The sequence below is a fragment of the Patella vulgata genome, chromosome 3 (genome assembly GCF_932274485.2).
Source record: "Patella vulgata chromosome 3, xgPatVulg1.2, whole genome shotgun sequence".
NCBI classification, from domain to species: domain Eukaryota; kingdom Metazoa; phylum Mollusca; class Gastropoda; family Patellidae; genus Patella; species Patella vulgata.
The window spans coordinates 22,898,992-22,924,134 of record NC_065881.2 but is presented as its reverse complement, the minus strand read 5'-3'; the positions used below and the strand labels follow the sequence as shown (position 1 = coordinate 22,924,134).

The following is a 25,143-nucleotide window of genomic DNA, read 5'->3' as shown; positions in this document are numbered from 1 at the left end:
GGTTTGTACGACCCCTAACGTGACCTTCCATTACAACTGGTCAGATCTGCATGTACTGTAGGCCATAATAATTATTATCCATTTTGGCGGGGGAGAAATGAAAGCCAGTGTGAGCCCTGCAGAAGGGAATCCAGTATTTTTCTATGAAGATCGGGCGTCTCTACTTTCCATATAATACCAGATTTGACATACTTTTATTGGAAATAACTACCCTATAAATACTATCGTGCGAATGTATCTTTGAATAATCTGTAACGGATGTTCGAGAAAGAGTAAAAATTATAGTATATTGCGAAATACACGGATTAGGTGTGTAGAGATTAGAGAAGAATTCTTTCTACATTAAATCGCATTAAAATATTTTTTTATGGAAATGAAATAAAATTGTTTTTTTTTTATTATCTCTATTGTATAACAAAATTATCCGTGCATATAGTGGAGTAAACCACAGTGTAAGGAATGGTAGCTTTTGGAGATATTTATGCTGTATTACCAGCCTACTTGTAATTAGGTACAGGTAAGAAATGAAATGAGGTTTAACGTCCTACTTTGAAGACCGACATATGCCATGCAGTGATATATGAGGGAAATTTACCCACACAGCGACACTACAGCCTTCTCTTATTTCGAATTCCAACTGTCAAGGGCAATGGTTTCTGTACGTGCACAGACGCTGTCCTTGTCAGACCCGGCTCCACTGACAATGGGGAACCACGCCGAAAAATCTCGATGAACTTTCCAGGTTAACTAGCCAGTATCTTACTCACTGTGCAACGCACGGGTAAGAATAGAAGAATCCATTACCACAAACCGCAAAATCCGAATCTTTTTTTATCAGTTTTTACACATGTGTTACATAAGTTAAATATTTTCGTTAGCCCAATTAAAATAGTAATTTAAAATTGTTGATATAATTTAACCCAGAGGTGGATCTAAATGAGAAACTAATGACGTTCAAGCTTCAGGGTACCTAAAATATTATGCTTAATAAATATGACTGCTGTAGTGGCAGGATCGTTACTATGTATAGATGAGAGACCCCAAAGGCGACTTTATTCACCTTGCTTAAGATTATGAGGTTGGCTTTAGTGGCGGGACCAGTACTCCACACATGTAAAATTGGAAAATTTAAAGGGAATAGCCATTGTACTATAATAGTGGTTTGTTTTAATTTTTTCATGACCCCCTGCCCCCTTCCTGCATGGAACAACCTCATTGATAACAGCGGTTATCCAGGCCTCGTTGCTGCATGGTTAGGAAGAGCTCCCATAACAGTTCAAGTTTCAGGCCTCCTAAAAGATGCGACTGATTTAAATACTGTATCTTTGGTAGTTTCAAATAAAATTGCTTGGTTTAATTAAAACCTTGAAAAGAATCTTGAGGAGATATTAATCCGGTCACTATTGGGCTTTGATCTCTATTTTTAATTAATGTGCCAATGCCGCAATGATTTGGTGTTACAAAGAGGTGGAGAAATGGGGTTTAGCATCCACTCGACACAAACCCGGTCAATTCTGAACTAGCATAATTAATGTTCAATTCTATTTCAATAATTCACTTGCACGTTGGGTTTTTAGCCTAGCAGGAGGACCACACTACGCGCAAAACAATGACAGACCTTATGATTAATTCGTGCGCATTAGACCCCCCCCCCCCCCAGCAAAAAAAACCCCCAAAACACAAAAAAAAACAACAAATAAACAAAAAACAAACAAAAATACCCGAAAGAAATCGTACCAAAGACATAGTACTAAATAGTTCTGGTTTACGCCTTCTTTACAACTATTATTGCATTCGCAGAACAGTAGGACGTTAAACCCCATTTCATTTTTGCATTCGCTCCTTGGTCAGTGTTGCAGTCTCGCGATTTCTAGAAAGATACACGTAGAAATTTTCCGTCATCTGTTTATTTATTGATTTCAACTTCATGTTTTATTTACCTTTCAGTGACGTCTGCGCGCTGGTTAAATACAATATTAAGCTATGGCTTCTAAGTTTACAAAACTAGTGATACAACACTCGTAGCCTAGTTGAATCGGACCCAAACATTCGTTACACTTCAGCCTTTTCGTACCGCGGGTATACATGGACAACATGAAAGGTAATTTATATATTTAATTATTTATAGATTCGTCATGAAATTGGCATTTATAGTTTTAATCACTGAAACCAATAGTGGTTCTAAAATAATTTCTATTCAGATTAAGATCATTTTAATCAAAGATGAACCATACGCAGTTTAGTTACGCAGATTTTCCATCTTGAGGTATGTTTTACGGATTTTAACCTGAAAGGAAGATAATCCTTCAATAATATGGTTAATAGTCAAACCCTTGATATCAACACAGATAAATAAATACGATGATTTCTAATCTTTTTGTCGATTTGTTTGTAAATAATTTGAATGTTGTGTAGCGGAGTCCTGTGTATGGCTTTCCGACACAATTGTAAATATTAGTTCGTCGTTTTTCTTCTTGTTGTGGCGTGTAACAATTTGACTAGGGCAAGAAAACATTATTGTAAATATAAAACATAAACGATTTGAACCCTGTATTCTTTGGAATATAATATGGAGGAGAATGGGTCGAAAAGCACAAATTAATGTAATATGAATTTATACAAACTGATTTACATTAATATTTTACATTAATATAGTAATCAGTTATTTTCGGAGAAATGCTTCGGCAGTCCAAATTGAATGGCGTTCGTTTGTGCAATGATTAGTCCAGTGTACGTCGGGATTACAGTTTGACATTTCACTTCAATCTGTTTCATAGAGCAATTGCTAAAGTCTTCTTATAACTCTGTAAATGATGACTGCCTTCTAATTTGACGTCACATCACAAGGCGGTGATCATTGGTTCTATGGCATGTGCATTATTTACATGGCTAGATCTATTTTATAAGGCCAACTCAATTTTCGCCAAGGCCGTTAAGATGTAAATCAGGTTAGGGCCCGTGATTGTTGGCGAGAGTGTAGGTTCGGGCTAGGATAACTTGAAATTGGCATCAACTGGTCCGGGCAGTATGGTGCATTTTACTCAAATACCGATTTATACTTAATAGGAAATGTTTTTTTATCTAGATATACTTCAACCAGCTTTATTTTATTTTTCTAATACCTCAACAAAATGTTCTAGGATTAATAATACTGAGTTAAAGATATAGCTACTTTAAATACTGTTCTTACAATAATTCACTGTATTCTAATCACAGTATACGGTAGAAATAGTTTGGATTTCTTTAAAAACGTAAGTACATGAATGATATAAACGAGCTTTTGAAAAATTCAAAATGGCAAAGCCCTTAACGGTCATTAACCAATTTAATTGGCTAAAAAAAAAACACCAGTTACCAGTTACGCATCTTTTACGACTGTGTATATAACGTAATATAATCGTTTACTTATTTAGATCAGTAACTCGTGAATTATATTTGAATAGTAAGGTACATAATCAATATAATTTATAGTTAATATTAAAAAAAACTAATATAGCCTCTAGTGTGATATTTTATTACTATTAAGACCCCTTATAACTTTGAGTTTTTTCTGCAATGTTTTACCGTTTGAACGTGGTGCACATATCGTATAATATTTTATTACTATTATGGAGTCTTTATGACTTTGAATTTTTTCGGCATTTTTTTGCAGTTTCAACGAGGCACACATCACATGTAGGTTATCCATCCACCTTGACCTCCCCCCGCCCCTAAAAAAAAGGTTTGTAGCTAAAGTTAGAGCCCTCTTTTGATCCTGGTATTTTTGCCATAATTATCGGGTTTTCCCAAAAAAGAATTATGATATTTCGCTGATATTTTCCAAATTAATTAATCTCTCTTGTAATTTTCTTAAAAAGTAAACACCTAGCCTAAACTGGACATGGAGATTTTGTTTTAAATTAAGCAACAACAACTTGATGCCATTTACATACAGGATACTAAATGGATTATAAAACACTGACGCTGTAGTTTTCGAAAAAGCTACGTTCCAAAACATTATACATTTTCTAATCTACAACGCCATATTTGAGAATGGGAATCAGATAATACGACAAACTACGGGCTTACCAATTATACCATAAGCGTAGTAAAAGCGTGGTGGAAACACCAGATATCGTGCTGTGGTGTCCATGGTCGCTAATGATCGCCGAGTCACGGCGTTTATTTTGAGCATGTTCAGAGCAAACGCCAAGCTTATGCGAATGGTCTGGAAAGCTGTGAGAACGCGACTTTTTTCAAGTTTGTAATTTTTTGGGACACGTTGTGTTCACGTTTGCCGGCGACCTTGTGTATTTTCTGGTCGCCGTACGGTCGCAGCAGCGCAGTAAGGACGCCACCCCAGTCTGACGGGGGCATTATGTAGCATTTATATGTAGCGCGCGTGTCTTAATACTAACAACGCTCAAGTATTTCTTTATAACATGAGAACACACTAAGACTTTTGTTTATATTCATCACAAATTGTATAAGAATTTTAAAATTATGCGGCACAAGGAAGCCACAAGTTGGTAGGATTATTAATTAACCGCAGATATTTAAAATTAAAGATAAAAATAGAGTGAAAGGTAGGTGGTAAAAGTTATTAAACATGTCCTGAAAGGAAACCTGTTAGAGAACAATGCCCCATTCATATTTCAATTGTTAATTTATGATTTAAAAATGTGTAAGTTAACGGGACCTTGTTAGTTTGTTTATTGTTTAATAAATGTTCGTGATCTACGGTGAAATAGTTGGATTATTATATAAAATTGAATGGTTTTTGTGTAATATTAAACTGAGAGAACACATTGACATACGACCTAACTCCCATCAAGTTTAATGGATCTTAACTTCGCAAAACTTAAGCATACATTATGCAAGAGGTAAATTATTATTATTATTATTATTACAGCATATTTATAGTGCGCCCTTTCATATAACATGTTCAGGGGCACTTTACAAAGTGACAATGTAATCATAAGTAAACAACAAGATCATGGACATGTTAACTATTGTATACAGAGTCAGTTAAAGGCCTGATTAAACAAATGTGTTTTAAGTTGTTTTTATCTGCCTATTGCAGGTATTTCTTTAGGCCTGGAATGTTCTATAAACTATTAATTAGACATTTATTAACATGGAAAGACTAAAATCAACTGTCGATGCCATCTTATGTGTCCGATTTTCATTGAATTTGAATCCAATCTGATGATTGATGATTAACCGCAAACTGGATAATCGAGACTTTGTTTATTATCGTGGCAGCGGTAACGATGACAATCGAGGCTAAGGTTTTCTCGGGTTAGAGTAATGTAATTTGACTGAAATTATCAGCATATTCCCTTTACATTATCTAATTTTAACCATTATGGTGAGAACTGCTAGCTCTTTATCTAATCTTCCATAATGTACCTTTAAGCGAGAGTCCGGTTGCTCACTCATTTGTTTCAATCAGGGCATGGTTGTCTAAAGTGGAATACAAAGAGCTCTAATGATTTTGAAATAACTTGAATTTATAGAGCACTTCAAACAGACAATGGGAAATCCTTAGGAACTTTCTCAGCCAATACCGGGAGCGAACCCGAGACCTACAGGCTAGCTAGTCATCGTCTTATTCATTGAGCCACCGCGACTTACAGTGTGAAACAAGCTGGTAGAGATTATTATAGTTCACACAGACAACAATAACTATCTATATTATATAACATATACGATTTAAAGCTCAGCGGGGTTCAATTTACACAATAAAATAAAAAATCTTCGCGTGTGTTCTCTCTATCCGTGTTTGTATTCCAAATTATAAAGGGACAATAACACTCTTGCTGGCTTGACAGCCCCAGAAAATAAATAATAGCCTTATTCTAAGTATTAGATGTTTAAGTGTCCTACCTGTTGTGTAAATTATCCATTACATCCTATTTTACTTGTCCAGAGGATTAGAAAATATTTTTAAATCCAAGTCACATTTGAAAAGGTTTACGTTAGGCTTTTCAAATCATTTAGTTTTATTTTTCCAATTTTTTTAAATTAGGTATGTTAAGATGAAATTTGTATCATCAATTAATTGGAATATTGTAAAATAGTACTATTTGTTGACCAGAATAAAGATTGGGACATATTATTCAGTTACAACAAGAGTGGTATTAAGCCTTTAAATACTAGCTGGATACCCGACTTCGGCCCGGGCCCAAGATCTGTGATCTTGACCCAGAAACCGGTTGTAAAAAATACAGGTCCAATTTAGGAGGCCCGAAATTACATTGCAAGATATGAGCATCTTTAACTAGGCCTATATTCATTCATATTTTAGGCCAACTTCACAATTAGTAATTGATTAATACCTAAAAATAGCCTCACCTGGCAGCCCTGCTGCCAGATTGTCTGGAAAGAGTTTAAGTTGGTGAACAATAGGACGTTCAACTCCATTTCATTTCATTTCGTTTAAGTTGGTGAACTGCCGAAAACCGGATTTGATACCACATGTGGGACTGGATCGAGGCGACGAAATGGGCGAACATACACACAGACATCTTTGATTTTATTTATATAGATGAAACATATTGAGGGTACAGGGTTGGCGGTTATAGGGGAGGGGGCGGTCTAGCGAACCTAAATGAACACATATTTGTACATTAGTTTTGCTCTCCACTCTCCCCTTCCCAAGGGGGGGGGGGGGGATAGCCGAATGGTTAGCACGTGCGCGCTGTATCATAAAGCATGTCATTGAGTCAACTGGCGTGGTTTCGAATCCCCGGTTGTACGTGACAAGGAGTAGGGTCGCCTGTCCAACCTCGTGGGTTTTCTCCGGGTTCTCCGGTTTCCTACCACTGCTAAAGACCCCTATTGAAATAAAATTAAACCATATGTTAGTCCCGAAATGACAGGTTTGTGTCGAGTGGACGTTAAACTCCATTTATCTCTCTCTCTCTCCCCTTCCCCACGACCTATGCTCTAATTAGAACCCGAGACATTTATAATTCTTGCAGTCCGTTTCTATATATATGATTGAACTGCTATTACAGGAGTGACCACGGCGGGTTATCAAGTGTTGATATTAAAAATATATGAAGGCATTCAATTGGCTAATTCTAATAATGCAGGTAACTTACTCTCCAATGAAATGCTCCAATTTAAGACACGACAAACAGGCTTGAATTGTAGCCTCGAACTGTATCGCGCTGATCCGGATATTTTTTAATGCTGTTTATTTTACTTAGTTCAAACAAATCTTTTTGCGGTCTGCGGAAAGAAAGAATTAAAGGACCTAAGTCCGTAACTCAAAATCCTCCAAAATCTTCGACATCGAAAACACGAATTATTGGTCAATTTAAATCAACATTGATGATGTAAACTTACCGGGAAAAGATGAGCCTCTGATATCCGATATTTAAGATAAAATAATTTTTTTAACATTGGTACACGAATCGTGTACCATAATGCGCTTCAGCCCCAGTTGTATTGAGAGACTCGAGGGACGAGGCTAGACACATTGCACCAAATCAAATGGAATTATGTAGACTAGAATAACTAGACGCTAGAAATTTGCATTCGATTGAGATTGCTGACTTATTTCGCCGAACATAACTGATTTGAAATTGGAGTAAAAATGGAAACCATTAAATGTAAATCAGTTTATATACATTCATATTACAGTATTATATGCGTTGCGACCCACTTATGTGATTTCTAGGTCCCAAATGTTAGCGATTTAGCTCCTTTAATATGGTGAATGTACACGAGATATGAATATCAATTTTCAATTTATTATAGAGACTTTAACCTATTAGTCCAAATACAAGCACAGTTACCTCATTTTAACATGCATAATGGTTTGTATTGTGCTGCGTTGAAGTTCTTATGGAAATCAACCCATACAAATAATCAATACCGCGACCATTTGGACCAAACAACGTTGAATGCTCTTATTCAAAAAAAAAAAAAAAAAAAAAAAGTGTAACACAATATTGATATTATTGTGCAAATGGAGTTACCCGTACCTTACTACGAAATGATTAAAAAGAGATTAGTAGGCAATGAGAAAATGATACTATAATAATTTCACATCAGGAATCAATAAGAACTGGTATCTATACGTGGGCCGAGTTCACAAAACATTCTCATATTTAAACATACATTATGCAAGAGCTAAATCTGCCTAATGTAGGTCTTTCTTTAGGTCTGAAATGCTGTTGATATTATTGTGCAAATGGGGTTACCTTTACCTTAAGAAATTATTAAAAAGAGATTAGTAGGCAATGAGAAAATGAACGCTATAACAAATTCATAGGCCCTACTTAAAACATACATTGTGCAAGAGCTAAATCTGCCTATTACAGGTCTTTCTTTAGACCTGAAATGCTTTCTAAATTATTAATTAGACATTAATTAACTTATCCAGACCAGGCCCTACTTAAAACATACATTATGCAAGAGCTAAATCTGCCTATTGCAGGTCTTTCTTTAGACCTGAAATGCTTTCTAAATTATTAATTAGACATTAATTAACTTATCCAGACCATAATCAACTCTTGATGGCATCGCTAGCCTGCGATTTATTGGATTAGGTTCCAATTTTCTGCTCGACTTTCATTCATAATTTAATCATGAAATGGATAATCGAGACTATGTTTTTTATCGTACCAACTTCAGTAATGATGATAGAGGCTAGACCGAAAATTCAATTGCTAATATCTCGGTTTAGAGTGGATCAATTTGACTGAAATTTTCAGCAAATTCCCTTTACATTATCTAGTTTTTAACTATTATATTGAGAACTGTCAGCTCTTTATATAATCTCCCATAATGTATCTTTAAACATAGATTATGCAAGAGCTAAATCTGCCAATTGCAGGTCTTTCTTTAGGCCTGAAATGTTATCTAAATAGCTGTATCTTTCTGGATCTAAGATATTTCTCATAAACAGTGATTAAATGTTCAATAAATTCTTAAGTCTGAGAATTCTTTGTTGTACTCGCTCAATAGATCGGAGGTTTTAACATCGAAACCTTGTGTTGGCCCTATAGGTCCAATGTTTGGGACATTTTCCCCACAATTTGCTGAACTCATCGAAATTCAGTGTCACGCATTGAATTCATCCTTCAGAATTCCTGTCATTGAAACATTGTGTGACTAAAACTGTGGAAATTCATAATCACGCATTAAGTTGTCAGCCTTTATCGAATGTTATCATCGGTCTATCATATCAGCCTCTTATATATTTTGATTTATTTTGATTAAGATTATTATTATTTATTTATTTATTTATTTATTCATTGATTTATTAATGTAGTCTTGTCTCGCTCCCTGACTTCATGCCATTGCATAACTCTGGTGATTTTATTTGAAGGTGTTAAAATTCATTAAATTCTGCCCTACTTTAATTAGAACAGTTAACGTTAGCTCCACAGTTCAGTGTGGTGTTTAGTATTTAGATAAAGTTTACACACTCATAGATACTTTTACATGGATTGCACTCATTGACAAATACCTTCCGACATTTAGTTAATGCTCTAGAATCAACAGAATGTTACCTAAACTCTAATCTAAATTTGCCTAGAACACACGGGTTAAAAATCCAAATTAGTCTGTCACAGTTAGAATTTAAATAGATAAAAACAGGTGTAAGTATAAAAACGAGTGACGCGGGCCAACATTCTTATTTTAAGTGGAGTGTTCATAGCTGTAAGCCAATGCTACAAATAAACAAATTCGATCAAAACGAAAATCACTATGATGAACTTTTAATACAAGAGCAATAACTTTGTAAGTAATAAGGGAGTGGGGTCGCAAGTTTAGTATGTCGGGTCTTTGCACTGAATGTATTATATGTCGTGTGGTCGGGTTATGAAAAGGGCAAGTCCACTATCAGCCACCATTCGAGACCATTTCTCGTAAAATAAAATTTTACATGGCCACCATCAGCCATATAAAAGCCCCGTTATATGAAAGGGCGCATTATAAATATGCTGTAATAAATAATAATAATAATAATATGAAACCTAAAATAAACTTCTGCTATGTCGTTTCAGTTTTGTCGCATTTTCGCGTAGTAAAATACGGAAGTGACGACAAGAACGTGTGACAATGCGAGAAGCGCCACTTTTTGATGTTGTTGCAACACATTAAGTGTCTAAGTCTCTAACTTAATATCATCCAAAGTCTACGAAATTGAAAACACAAATTATTTGTTACTTTAAATCAACATTGATGTTGTAATCTTACCGGGAAAAGATAAGCTTCTGATATCTAATATTTAAGACAAAATAAACATTTTACTATTGGTACACGGATCGTGTACCATAATGCGTTTGTAACAAGGGACTCGAAGAACGAGGCTAGACATATTCCACAAGTCATGTCAAACTTATTCTTATCAGTGTAAACTGGAATAACCAGACGCTAGAGACTGTCATTCGATTATAAGTAATAGTAAAAACAGAAACGATTGAATGTAATACTACATATACTATATCAGTTTATATACATTCATATTACATTATTATGCGTTGCGACCCATTTGTGTCAATTTCTAGGTCTAAATTTTAGCAATTTAGCTCCTTTAAAATTTTTTGTTCGCGCTCTAAAAGGCGAAATCATCAAAAAAAAAAAAAAAAAAAAAAAAATAGCAGGAGCCAGCTTCCATACCACATGTACTTGATTTCAATATGAGCATGGACATTCTGATCGTCATTGTCGTCCTTTCATAATGTCACCGCCGATTTAAAAAATATGTTAGTACCGGTGAACAATACTGTTCCATTTCAAACTATGTCTCATTTCAATAGGTTATAAAAAAGTCTATAGCACTATAACTCTTTCTCGTCCAATGTCGAGTGTTCGATCCCTGCATTGGCCGAGAAAGTTCATCCAGATTTTCCGGCGTAGTTCTCCCTTGTCAGTGATGCAGGACGGAGGGCCTGACAAGGACAGCTGTCTAGTCATTCGGATGGGACGAAAAACTGAGGTCCCGTGTACTCATTGGCGTGCACGTAAAAGATCCCTTGACAGTTTGAATTCGATATAAGAGTAGGCCGTAGTGCCGCTGTTCGAGCAAAAATTTCCCTCATAGCACACTGTATGGCGTATGCCCGTCTTCATTAGCCCAGTTCGGAGCAGAACAGTAGGACGTTAAACCCCATTTCATTTTATAACCCTATGAATTTGTTTATGAATTTCTATTTTCGGTCCCTATTTCTATTTGCGCATTGATTGTGTTTCGTGAATAATCTAGTTTATATAACCAACCAAACAACACACACAGATATCCTACTGTGAATAAAATCCATAACTGCTGTTATATAGAAATAACCTGCAGTTGAAGGAAATTATATTCCTCGCTAACAAACAAGGTGAGTCAGTTGTCTTACAATTGGATCTAATGTGAAATATTTTCAAATAAGTTTTTTGGGTTATAGTTTTATTTGTAATTTCAAATGACAGGCCAGCATTATTTTGAATTAAATACACCCCAAGGATTTATTATCATTATTTTCAAATAAGTTTTTTGGGTTATAGTTTTATTTGTAATTTCAAATGACCGGCCAGCATTATTTTGAATTAAATACAGCCAAAGGATTTATTATCATAGATACTAATATTTTCCATACAGTTGACTGTTCGAGCCGAAAATGAAAGTATATTTTAGTAAAGAATTTTGGCATTATATTTCGTAACAAATGTTTAATCGACTACACAGATCAACCCAATTCAAAACCTTATTTTACTTTTTAAACTCCATTTCTCTCTCTTATTTGATTTAAATCAAAGCGGTTGAGCTATATTAGATTTACTAAAAAAAACACCCCAAAACAGCGATTGCCAGGCAAGATACGCCCACATTTTGCAAGAGATGGATAGAGAACAAGCTAAAAAAAAACAACGCGATTTTTCGTACAATTAGGGGTCATAATCCAAGAAGTTATGGTTTGAAATGCGCGAATATCGAAAGGGACTGAAATCTTTGGGATATAAAGATATATTTTAAGTTTCATCAAAATCGGACAAAAATTGTGACCTCTAGAGTCCCCAACCTTCGTATTACATACTTGTACGCAATTTGCGTACAAGGAGCGGCCATTTTGCCAGCAATTTCGGCCCGATTGTCACGAAATTCGAACTCAACCGTCATTAGGATGTAACGGTGATACATTTAAACGTTTTGTAAAATCGGATAAAAACGTGATTTTTCATACAATCAGGGGCCATAATCCAGGAAGTTACGGTCTGATATGCGCAAGTATCGAAAGTAACCAAGATTTTTGGATTATAAACATACATATCAAGTTTCATCAAAATCGGATAAATATTGTCACTTCTAGGGTGTACACAACCTTGGAATTACATACTTTTACACTATTTGCGTACATAGAGCGGCAATTTCGTCCGGCAGTTTTGGTCAGATTTTTACTAAATTCGAACTCAACCTTCAATGATGTGTAACGGTAATACATTTAAACTTTTTGTTTTAAAATTGTATACAAATTGTGACTTCTGGAAGCTAAAAATGCGATTTTTCAAACAATCATGGGCCATGATCCAAGAAGTTACGTTCGGAATGCGCGATTATCAAAAGGAACCAAGATCTTTGTGATATAAACATAAATCGAATCAAAATTGTGGCCCTTAGAGGGTTCACAACCTTGATATACCATATTTTAAAACTATTTGTGTACGAGGGGCGGCAATTTTATCCAGCAGTTTTGGTCCGATTTTCAATAAATTCGTACTTAACCTTCATTGGGGTGTAACGGTGATATATTCAAACGTTCTTTGAAATTGGATAAAAATTGTGACCTCTAGAGGGACCACAAGCTAAAAACGCGATTTTTCGTACAGTCAAGGGCCATAATTCAGGAAGTTACGATCCGATATGCTCGAATATCGACAGGAACTAAGATCTTTGGGAGATATACCTATATTTCAAGTTTCGTTAAAATCGGATAAAAATTGTGACCTGTAGAGTGTCCACATACAAATTGTCGACGGACGTCCGGACGGACAGGGGCGACGGCATAATACGTCCACATGAAAATGTGGGCGTCTAAAATTCGAATTAGAAGACTTGACTTGGATTTTCCTGAGATCTTATAGATTTCAAAAATTTCCCCTATAATTCATTTTGCTGTTGTTTCTTTTTGGAGCACGCTTTTGTATTTTTCCTCTGAAATTGTATTTTTTTTATAAAACATTTAAAAATACAGGTAAAGGATATTTGTCTAAACATTTTAACCCGCGTTGTTGAACCCACATCACAACATGTGTTTGATCAGTCGTAGACCTAATTACTTTTTTACAAACTGTCCGTTTGTTGACGAAATTCTCATGTACTTACCAGGTCATGCATCGACATTCCCTGCACAATACAAATTCGTAAGATAGCTTTTTTTTTAAAATTACGCATCAGAAATTGTTCTCTTCTGCATTTACTATTGGGTGGTTGAGACTGATGATCAAGGACCAACCACCCGAAAATAGGAGCGTCCGAGATTTACAGAAAATGAATTGATTTCAGAATTAATTTTGTGGAATTTCAAATGCATTTATTTTAGGATTGCTTAAAACTTTCGATCACCGAACTCAGAAAATTAGGAGCACGGAGATGTACCGAAAACATCTTTCTAATTAATTTGAAAACCAATTTACTATTCAGTGCACGGCTTCATATACTGATGAACATCAACCGTCCAACTCATAGGACATTGGAGATTTGCAGAAAACACTTTTAGATTTTATTTTGTAGAATTGAAACCGACATATCTCCACAAAAATATTATTTTTTGCACTTTACCTAAGGTCTTTGGTAAATATTTATAAGTATTATACAAACTTGTATCTGTTATTTGATATGCATCTAGAATAAAATCTCAATTTCCAATAGCCTTTGGCCTGTTGATCTGTTCAATTTACGTTATGAATCTCTGTATTATATATGTAAAATTTGTTATTTAAATCTCCCAAACTAATCTTTATTACGATTCAAATTGTAATGTTTTGTTACGATTCAATTGTCTCAATTTCTGTTCAACCCATAAGATTCAGTTTTCTATACCATTTAAGATAATGTTATGGTTTTTTTTAATAATGTCTGTATCCTGTATATTATGTGACCACGTTGTTTCTGGTCTTATTAAATTAAGATTGAGTCCAAGTAACTTCAATCGTATGATTAAGCTATGTTTTATTTACCATTGTTTTATTTCTTATATTGTAATTTTAATTCCATTTAAATTTGTAAATGTAGCCTTTTAGGTCTATCCGGCTTAGTAGTATAGGTACTAGTAGATTATCCGCGGTCCTGTGTGATAATAATTATTATAAATTTCCAGTATTTAAGATTTGAAGAATAATATTTGAAGGACCCCTCGTACCTGTCGGTCACAATATACTTATCGTGTATTTTCTAATACTGAATCTTATTGTTAAAAAGACCCTTTTAAAAGTGATATTTTATTATTAATCTTCTTGTTAAAAACACCATTTTAAAATTTAAATTTTGTTATAAATCTTATATATTCATATCATACCAAATGATTTGATGTTCAGCATGAGTAATTTTCTTTATAGGCGTTGTGTAAATTCCGCACCAGCTGCTTTGCGTTTTTTTTTTGTTAAATAAAGAAGAGTATTTAAATTTACCCTATGCAGGTAATAAAGTTACACCATATTCAGTCATAATGAAAGCATAATACGAGACGTGTTTGAATGGGTGACTGATATATTTTTTAAACCAAAAATATCAAAATTATTTCCAGTGCATCATTTTAATTCGCAATTTTTATTGCACTGTATATGAATGTCGCGCTTTATTAGGGTTTCAAACTGCGTAGCCAGTGTGAAACACTATTGTTTTTGTTCGGATTATTATTCTTCTTATTATTATTATTATTATTTTTCCATTTGAGCATATCTCAGAAACTACTTGTCGGATCGATTCGATGTCTACGGTTTTACTGGGAAAGTGGGTTTGACTTAAATTTTAAAGCTATTTCCAACGTTCTGCGACAATGCGAAATGTCCGAAATCACCGAAGTTGTCGTTTTTCGATATTTTGCCGTAATGTTATCAATAATTGTCGGATTGTAATATTTGATACATTTTGACATAGCCAGAGACAAGGCACATAGCTAAGGTTCTTTGGATTTTTTATTTTCGGAGATATTAGGCGCCAAATTTTGAAAATTTAAATTTTTACGAAAAACTTTTTTATTAATGAATATTTTTATGTGGTATTTTACCAAGGATTAAAGGGTCATCTGATTTGACAAAAAATGTCAACATTTTTTGTCACCGTACTTTTCCTTGGCCCCCATTGGCTAATTTAGTTTTTCAGGCCTGGATTAATTATTTATTGTTCGATTTGTATAAAACAAAGTTTATATCTTCCGCGGTCCAAACTGTCATTTTTTTTTGTTACCGGTACATTTTCTTTTCGGCAACGGAAGTAACATAAATTTAGCAAAAACTGCAATTTTGAGAGTTCGTTACCACTTTTTGAAAGCAAATATTATTTTTTTCAAATCTGGTATGAGTGAAAGGCTTTGCCCTGTTAATGCGCAGAAATCATCGCGCTCAGTTTTTTTTAATTTTTATTTCGTTTTCGGATCATTTCGATTTAAAGGTGAAAAAAGGTGAAAAAATGAGCTATTCACAACCCATTCAGGCTTTTCATATTTTAAAATATTTCTTCGCAACTTTCATAAACTAGTAGCAATAATCCATACGAAGAGAATGTATGTGAAAATTAATTTTTAATATGAACAGTTGCCGAGAAATGGGCAATTTTGTATGAGTCACTTTTTACGCTAGTTTGCCTGTATAAGAGTCAATTATTATTCGATTTTCATAAAAGTGACACCATTTGATGCGTAATGTCAATTTGAACAAGGTCAAACCAATTTAACATTTAAATGTTACCGGAAATGACGTAATTTGGGCAAAAATTGTATTTATAACCTTCAAAACCAGTAATTTATTCAAATGAGTCTTTTTTGTTTTTTGTTAAAAATTTTGATATTTGATTCCAATCAACTAATAGCATGAACCCAAACGATCATATAGATATCACAAAATGGTTTCTAACTTGTTCAGTTGCGGAGAAATAGACGATTTTCAACAGGTAACTTTTCAAGGTTTTTGGACCATAAAAGTGTCAATTATTATTCGATTTTCATAAATGTTTCACTGTGTGATATCTAATGCCATTTAAGATTTCATTCAAGTAATTTAAGATTTTCATTATCACCGGAAGTAACGTCATTTTGGCAAAAACTGTATTTTTAGCCTTCAAAACAGATATTTTATTCAAATGAGTCTGATTTGTATTGTTTTTAAAATTATGATATTTGATTCCAGTCAACAAATAGATTGAACTCACACGATCATACAAATACCAAAAAATGGTTTCTAACTTGTACGGTTGCAGAGAAATAGACGATTTTCTACAAGTCACTTTTCAAGGATTTTGGTCTATAAAAGTGGCAAATATTATTCGATTTACATAAAATTTTCACCATGTGATGCCTTATGCTATTTCTGATTTCATGAAACTAATTTAACATTTTAATCATCACCGGAAGTAATGTAACGTTGTCAGGATCACTTACATGTAATGAATGTATACAATGAATTGATATTGCTGGATTTGGTTGATTCTGCGTACATTTTATGTGATGTGTGCAATGCTTAAATGGAAACCTGTTTAATGGTTTCATCGGTACCGGAAGTGACATATGTTCAAGGGTAACGGAGCACCGGTGAAACCCGTCATTACTGCGTCGCAGTTCTAGTTCATATTAAATCTAGATTTTGAATATTAAAATCAGACACTATTAATATTTGCTAGGTAAAATTTTTTTGAAATACTAAATGTTTTAATTATTCATATTTTTCTAAATTGAAATAATTTATGTTTATTTCACATTCTTGATGTTTTTCCTGTTTCAGTTATTTTATTTGAAAAATTCAATTCATCAGTGGTATGAATGTCTTTGGGAAAACAAATTCCGTTAATTTTTATGAACTTTTCACTTCAAACTATACCGGTTGAGTTTAATTTTTGCATTTATTCCGTATCTTGTTAGTGTAGAAAATAAACCCACAAGTCTCTGTATTTCAAATAGATGGCATGCATAGCTAAAATCGTTTAATAATGCAGTTAAATTTTAAGGATTTATAAGTAAACTTTATTCCATTTATATATAACTTGTCTTGGGGGTTGGATGGCCGAATGGTTAGCACGTGAGCACGGTATAATATTAAATTCTGTCAGTGTCATTTAGTCAACTGGCGTGGTTTCGATTCCCCGATTGTACGTGACAAGGAGTAGAGTCGCCTGTCCAACCTCGTGGGTTTTCTGTGGGTCCTCCGATTTTCTCCCACGGCTAAAGACACATATGTGCAAGCGAATTATTGAAATAAAATTGAACCATATGTTAGTCCCGAAATGACCTAATTTGTGTCGAGTGGGCGTTAAACCCCATTTCTCTCTATATATAACTTGTTTCTAATAGCCTATAATAATAGTTCAGTGATCATATTAAAAAGATGGGTGACATTGGATCGCCTTGACGAACCCCTGTTTTACATGAAAATAAGGGGTTGCATTGGTTTTTACCTATACGATAAAATTGTGATCAAAACCGTATGCTAACGATGAAGCCAAAAAATTATGTTAATTTATGTTATGGAAGACCTTTCCCCGACATCTCCCAAACATTCTGCTTTGTTTGATTTCTTGATGAAATAAAACGCTGATGTTCCATGACAATGTATATATTTATATAGCCGTCCGATAACCTCTCTCCTATTCTTTTCAATATTTGTATGTTTTTGGAGAAGACGTCTATGGGCTTTTGTCTGCTGTCCAGTTTCTGTATATAAAATATTGTTTATACAGTAAGAAAAACAAATAGAACAATCTTAAACCAAATAAATGACCGATTCCAATATATGTTTCAAATGGAATATGGAGGCATTAGTGTAAAAGAAGACAAATAACTTTAGAGTAAACGGGTCAACAGGTTAAGTTGGGGATATTTATTAATAATATGAGCAATTTGGGGAAAATATTCGAAGTTAAAAATTTCCCCCTGTCTTGTCTCCAGAATTTCTAATTTAAATATGTATTATGTTTGGTTTTTTTGGGGTTTTTTTTTTATAAAAACTTGAATGGCTTTTCTGAATATTTTGTGAATGGTTATTATGAATATCTAAATTACCTTTTCAAACGCTTTGTTAATAAAAATAGTAACGTGTACAAACGGCTTAAGCCTTGCTTTTGTTAATATCCCAAATTCATACACATTGTGAAATTAAATGAAATAGGGTTTAACGATCTACTCATACACATTGTGGTTGTTATACATAATTTCTTAAACTGTCACACATAAGATTTTGATCTTTTAATGACGTGTGCGTGCCACTACACATGTGTAACTAGTTTATGTTGGTTTAAAAGCTAGCTCTGTCAGTTTTGTTCCTAAGATATGTCATTTTTTTGTTACATGTTAATTAGAAAATACTATCAATTTTATTTACCAACTATGTTACAAACTTTGCCCAAAAGCAAGATATTAAAGGGTGCCGATGACAACAGAAGTCTCATTTCAATCAAATTTAACATGAACAATGCTAAATGCAAGTCCAAGAAACCTACGGTTCACTTTTTGAATTTAGACCGTGGTTTGTCTAGTATCCAAAGAAGCGCCATTTCGGCAGCTCAAACGTTAAAAATGTCAACTCAAAGTATTTTTAAATCTTTGTTCATTATTTACCTTCAAACGAGATTTTGAGTAAATGCTTTGGAAACGTCCACAAAAAGTTCTAAAATACAATTCGGATTCAGTGCACTACTTGGCTTTTTTTAAATATTAAATTAACAGTGAAAAGGCAGAATTTTAAATTGTAAAGAAGAATATTGGATATAGGTTTGTGATCAGTGGTCCAGCTTTAAACTGTTGCTGGGGGCAGCCATGATTGTTTACTGCGGATCAAGTGACCGATGTACGTACTACGTCATATTTTATTTAACAACTGAAATAGGTCAGGGAAACCTTCTCGTTTGCTATAAATAGTTCATTTTCTCTCCGATTGTATCTCCCATTATTACACATTATTTTACACATGGAACAAGTATGCAAAGTCTTAATAAGATTGGTACTGAAATGTTAGTGCGTATCTTAGACTACTCAACGCCCTTAATAAATAATCATATTATCCTAATGATAGAAGCTTCTCTGCCATCACGCCTTCTAGTGATAATAGCGATAGAGTAAGATCCACCGCGGACCAGTTTGTAACTACCACACGATTATCATACAACATGAGTAGGGTGTCGAGTAAATTGTTCTTTAGAATCGATTGACGGTACCATAGTTACATTTGAAACTATAAATATATTTCAAGGATTACACAGTGAAATTGGCCGACATTTTTCGGGGCATTATTCATTTCATTTGGAGGTGTTGTTCTTGTCCTGATTATTTGACGTGTTGTAAACGTTGTCCACCCAATGGACATTTTAAGGACCAGCACTGTATTTTTCACGTGGTTAGTTCATGTTGACAAGGTAAATTTACATTGTTACTAATATATATTATTAATACACAATTTACTAATTCAAATATTCAAAAAGTCTTTGTATAATATTTGAAACTGGAATAGTCTGTATAGTTAATATCTTAGCAGTAATGTACCAAAGGTTATTAGTACTTGGAAATTTAAAATAAATTATTATCATGTAAAACAAAATTTAGGACGTAGATATGGAAGCCGACCCCCTCACTCCTTCTTGCATATAGGAAAATTCCCAAAAAAGGAGTGAACCAATGATTTCGACTTATTTTGACGACATATTGGATGTTTATTCGATACATTTCCTGCTTTATCCTATTAAAATATTAATGTATTTATACAATCGATAGAACCACACATAATGTTCTACTCAAAGGTATAATTACATTTGGTATAACACACATTAAAGTTATAAAATTATTTCCTAGACAGCGGAGATCCTAACATCACAAATATATTTTTAGGTAAAAATATGATTTGATTGCCAAACATTGTGGCCTAATTATGCTCGAACGGACATAACTTAAATTAAAATCAGTGAACCAAAACTACTACGAACAAAAGTATATATCCGATAATAGTGTTATTCATTGATTCGGATATGATAATATTCGGATGTAAAAATGACAAATAAATCACGGTTTTACACCAAATCACAATTAAAAAAGAATTCTTAATTAATTATTAAAAGAATGAAATGAAATGGGTATATCGCCCTACTATTTTTTAAAGTCAGTGGTGATTCATTTTACTAATAACCGTTGGCTAATGGCCAAACCCAATTGGCTGTATTTTTGTCGATATTTATGAGAGCATGACCGAACATAGTCCAATTGAAATACAACTTATTTCCCTTTTCTATGTAGTACAAAGGTGTGGAAGACTGTCGGAGATTTCTCTATAACTACATGAAGAAACATTTAGTACCCATAGATTACATAATATTTGCATTAATGATTATCATCCGACAAGTATTTTCTGTGTCCACTAACGTTCGAACATCTGAGACAAAATGTATATTTGGTGCATTTTCCATAGGATTATTTTCTTGTACTCATTATACAATACTTTGAAATGGATCGAGAAAATAAGATAAAAAAAAAATAAAAAACCCAACGCGAAAAAGCACTTTTCGATATGATATGTATACCTATTGGATTATAAAATATATAAAAAATAAATCTTTGAGATATGTTTTCAGTTAGGTTTCCTAAATTGAAGCTATGTCTAGTTTATGATAAAATAATTATTATAAAAACCTACCCACGCGTATCTAATCTTTCTTTCGTGTGTATATATATATATATATATATATATATATATATATATATATATATATATATATATATATATATATATATATATAAATGTGCACAACACCTACAAGTAAAATTCCAAATTTTCCCTTTTTATAAAATGAAAGTCGATGACACCACGAAAAGGAAATTAATGGAAAACCATTTTATTAAAAAATATGTTCCTCGACTTAATAGTCAATAAGTAACAATTGGCCATTAGCTTCATTAATTTTCTTAAATCTATCCCATGATTATCTTAAACTCATTGTTCATAAATTGAACCCCATATACTACAGATTAACACATGTGTGTACATGTTTCTATTAGTTAACGATATACTATGTAACCATAGACAATGGTAACTATAGCCAATTAAAACCACAGTGTTACTATGTAAATATGTATAAATATACTATACTGTCCATCTTTATACAATGACATTATTTATGAATAGTCCCAAGACGGACGAAAAGTACTTTAAAATGTTAAAATGTTATTAAACCAGTGCTGAAATCAGTTTGTGTCGGCATACCTTTTTTTATCTTTTCATCATTTACCGTGAAACAAAGTAGTGCAGCTTTGCGGTTGTGCTAATAATTTTGGATATATATATATATATATTGAAGTTGTGTCTTCAATGGGACAAGAATTCGTGAACTGATTCAACCACTATATAACCCGATGCATTTTTTTTTTTAAAAAAAATAAAAGATTTATTATTTTTTTGAGACGCAATATTTTATTCGCATAAAAGAATTGAGGGGCCAGGCTCGTATTACCCCACACCTTGTAATATATACTATATTATTATACAAAAAAGGTATACCACGAATGTGTGAAAATAGCTTTAAATAACCAAACAAGTGATTGCCATGCAAGATACGCCCACATTTTGCAAGAGATGGTAAGGGGATGCGCTTTAAAAAATGTGTGCTTATTTTATACAATCAGTGGCCATAATCTATGAAGTTATGGTCCTATATGCGCGAATATCGAAAGGAACATAATATAGATCTTTGGGTTATTAACACGCATTTCAAGTTTCATCAAAATCGGACAAAAATGTGACTTCTAGAGTGTCCACACGCTAAAAACGTGACTTTTCGAAAGGAATCGAGATCTTTGGGAGATAAACCTATATTTCAAGTTTCGGCAAAATCGAATAAAAATTGTGACCTGTAGAGTGTCCACAAACAAATTGTGGACGGACGGACGAACAGGGGCGAAGACAATACGTCCACGTGGACATGTGGGTGTATAAAAATTAAAAAAATAAACTATGCATTTAAATTGGTACCCTAAATAATGACCAAGTAGGGTGTTTTGATTGAACATATATACAAACCCTTTCCCGAAGTGAATCCATATATGCGCCTCTGTCTATACAAGAGATTACTAACATTTGATAATTTTAATAGGACCGTGCTTACATTATGGTCCTAAAACAACGACTTGTTTTAGTAGATATAGTTCTTTAATGGTTCAGAGCATATTTTGGTGTCGTCATGGATGACAGTAGATTTAGCGCTGTCAATATGATTTATACGATGTTCCCCAAGGATCAGATTTGGGACCTTGGGTGTTTACAGACTATAGACAACCAGTGATTCACCAAAAATCGACTAGTGTACAAGCTTCTATTATTTGTGTACATATAATATGAGCATTTCGCAAGATACTACTATTATACATCCAACAAAAAACTTCACACCAATTACGACAAAAAAAAAATCAATGAATTTTTTTTAACAATACAATTCTCGGTATTACACGAAACGAGTTTAAATATACGTACACAAGAGACCAGTAGATGTGTGTAATAAAATATTTGATTTACATGGACATAAGTCTTACGTGCGTTTAAGCTTCACATACACGTTGAAAGAACCCTTGGGGGGAATTCGAAATAAGAGACGTTTTTTGGGGAATTATATATAATTATAACTCACAGCAGTTAATACATGATACCAAGTTAATTTTAACGGATTTAGGCCAACCTTTCTTAGATGAAAATAGATGTGGATATATGACATGTAGTAGCGTCACTCATGAACAACATATCGATTTTGCTCCTCAGGTGGCCTGATGCATTATTAAATTACATATTTACATCGCAGAATATCCAGATCTCACCTGATTTGGGATGTAACGATTGTCTGTGTTAGTCGACGAATCTCTCCACTGTCTCACAATTTTTATCTTTTATTATAGAACCTGGAAGTTAAGGAAAGTTTACAAGAGAATCTATATGAGGATGGTTATTGCTTAGATGTTTGGTTTATCGGAGGATTAACTATTTCTCAAGATGGAGTTAGCTGATTATTTAGTTAGAATATTTGTGTTGATATTGTTTGTATCAGTAGAATGTGGTCGATACGAATGGATGACTTATGATCATTTTGATGAGATGGAAGAAGTTTATAATTCTATGGATGGAGATAGCTGTCGTGGTAAATCCAAACAAGATATGGAAATGCGTGGTGACCTTGTAACGATGATTCCTAGATATAACACTTTAAGATCTATGACGTGGTACAAAAACAGAACAATGATGATTCATCTTCACAATATGGCTTTAAACAGGGCTTTCTTTTTTAGTTATATTTACCAGAAATTGAACGAAACCAATATAAAAGTATTTCAAACTCAGCCTAATTGGATGTATATGTATTTTTCTGTGGGAGCGGACGTGAATGCCAATCCTTATGGTATCAATGCCAGTGCTATCATTTTTGATTTCAATTGCACCTATACTAATTGGTTTGTATCTGTTCCTTTCAATACGACTTTACAATATTTTGGACCGAAGGCATGGAGATGGGAAGATTACAACGACCAAGATAATTTTTTACGGGAACCAACTCGGAAAGTGGCGGCTATTAAAGATATCGGATCGGGATATAATAACAACTATACTGACCCCAGTTATAAGATGAATAATTGGTATAATAAATGGATGCCGGATACGGTGGGAGACGTGGATTCTCTGACAAAATACACATACAACGTTGGATTAAGATACTCAAATACGACTGGAAAATTTATGACAGATGACTTTCAGTCTTTCACCTTTTTCGGACCACCACAACCAGGTCAGCAAGAAAAAGATGAGAGAATGCTACCAGTAACATTTACCAAACCCTACTTTGATTGTGGTGTTTCTGATAAGTGGGTTGTTAGTGCTACAAGTCCAGTCGTTGAGTTCATGCCAAGATATTCAAATTGGACTCATTTAAGACGTCCACGGTAAGTCATTTGATAATTCAGTTAGTGTTGGGTGTTATACTGCGTGTTAGACCCAATATCCCCCCTGTTCGAAATAAGCATACTCCTTATTGTCTTACATTTTTGGGGCTTTAAAATAACGCCGCTCAGTACTTCTCAAATTAATTGGAAAACGTCAATTTTCAGTTTTTCAGGTAGCAGAATAATGGAAATTGTTGTTTGAAGTTTATCGTACTGACGTTATTTCAAATAGTATATCGTCAGATAAGGAAACCGAACCGTCGACTTGAATGTAGTCTATAGTATCATTTAAACAAATATTCTACGAATATTAGTCTGGGCGGGTTGTCAACATTTGAGGATAACTTGGTTATTGGTTAGATTATCAGGTCTTTTACATTATCATTAACAAAATCGTAGGGAACTAGCCTTAGAACAAGATGTCGACGCCCATGAAATTAATTTAAGAATTTAAATTTCAGAAAAATTCGTTTGCATTGTCTATTCAAAACCCAACACTCTTTAACATACATTATGCAATTGCAGGTCTGTCTTTAGGCATGAAATGTTATCTAAATTATTAATAAACATTAATTAACCTATCCAGACCATAATCAACTCTCGATGGCATCGCTAGCCTGCGATATTTACTGGATTATGATCCAACTTGCTGCTCGACTTCCATTCATAATTTAATCATGAAATGGATGATCGAGACTATGTTTTTTTTATCGTGCAGACTTTAGTAATGATGATTGAGGCTAGGCAGAAATTTCAGTGTGGATCAATTTGACTGAAATTTTCAGCAAATTGTATTTACATTATCTAGTTTTTAACTATTATAGTGAGAACAACCAGCTCTTTATCTATCTCCCATAATGTATCTTTAATATTTTTATTGTAAAATTTCTCTCTTCAAGGATCAAATCAATGGTTTACATTAATCCAAGTTCGCCGTCATGATTCATATTTTATAATAATGCATGAAATGTGCGATTTATTTCGGGGAGGTGCGCAACTCTTACTTGGCTACGGCTAAAAAGTTCCATTGCCCATGCGTTACCGGGAGTTT

The 25,143-nt window shown here is 33.8% G+C and overlaps 1 protein-coding gene across 5 annotated transcripts in view; it reads left to right on the top strand.

Annotated features, from left to right (window-relative positions):
• Positions 1–454: 454 nt before the first annotated feature.
• Positions 455–25,143, top strand: part of LOC126816272 (uncharacterized) — a 39,948-nt gene continuing 15,259 nt past the window's right edge. Inside the window, exons 1-2 of one of the 5 annotated variants that reach the window (XM_050542567.2) lie at positions 455–517; positions 23,058–24,092. In XM_050542567.2, the coding sequence (XP_050398524.1) occupies positions 23,152–24,092 (941 nt within the window). In that variant the 5' untranslated portion in view covers positions 455–517; positions 23,058–23,151. Of the gene's footprint in view, positions 518–1,952; positions 2,102–4,841; positions 4,863–11,200; positions 11,328–19,378; positions 19,544–23,057; positions 24,093–25,143 lie in introns of those variants that run through there. The other 4 variants (XM_050542565.2, XM_050542568.2, XM_050542566.2 and 1 more) reach the window with 4 other exon arrangements.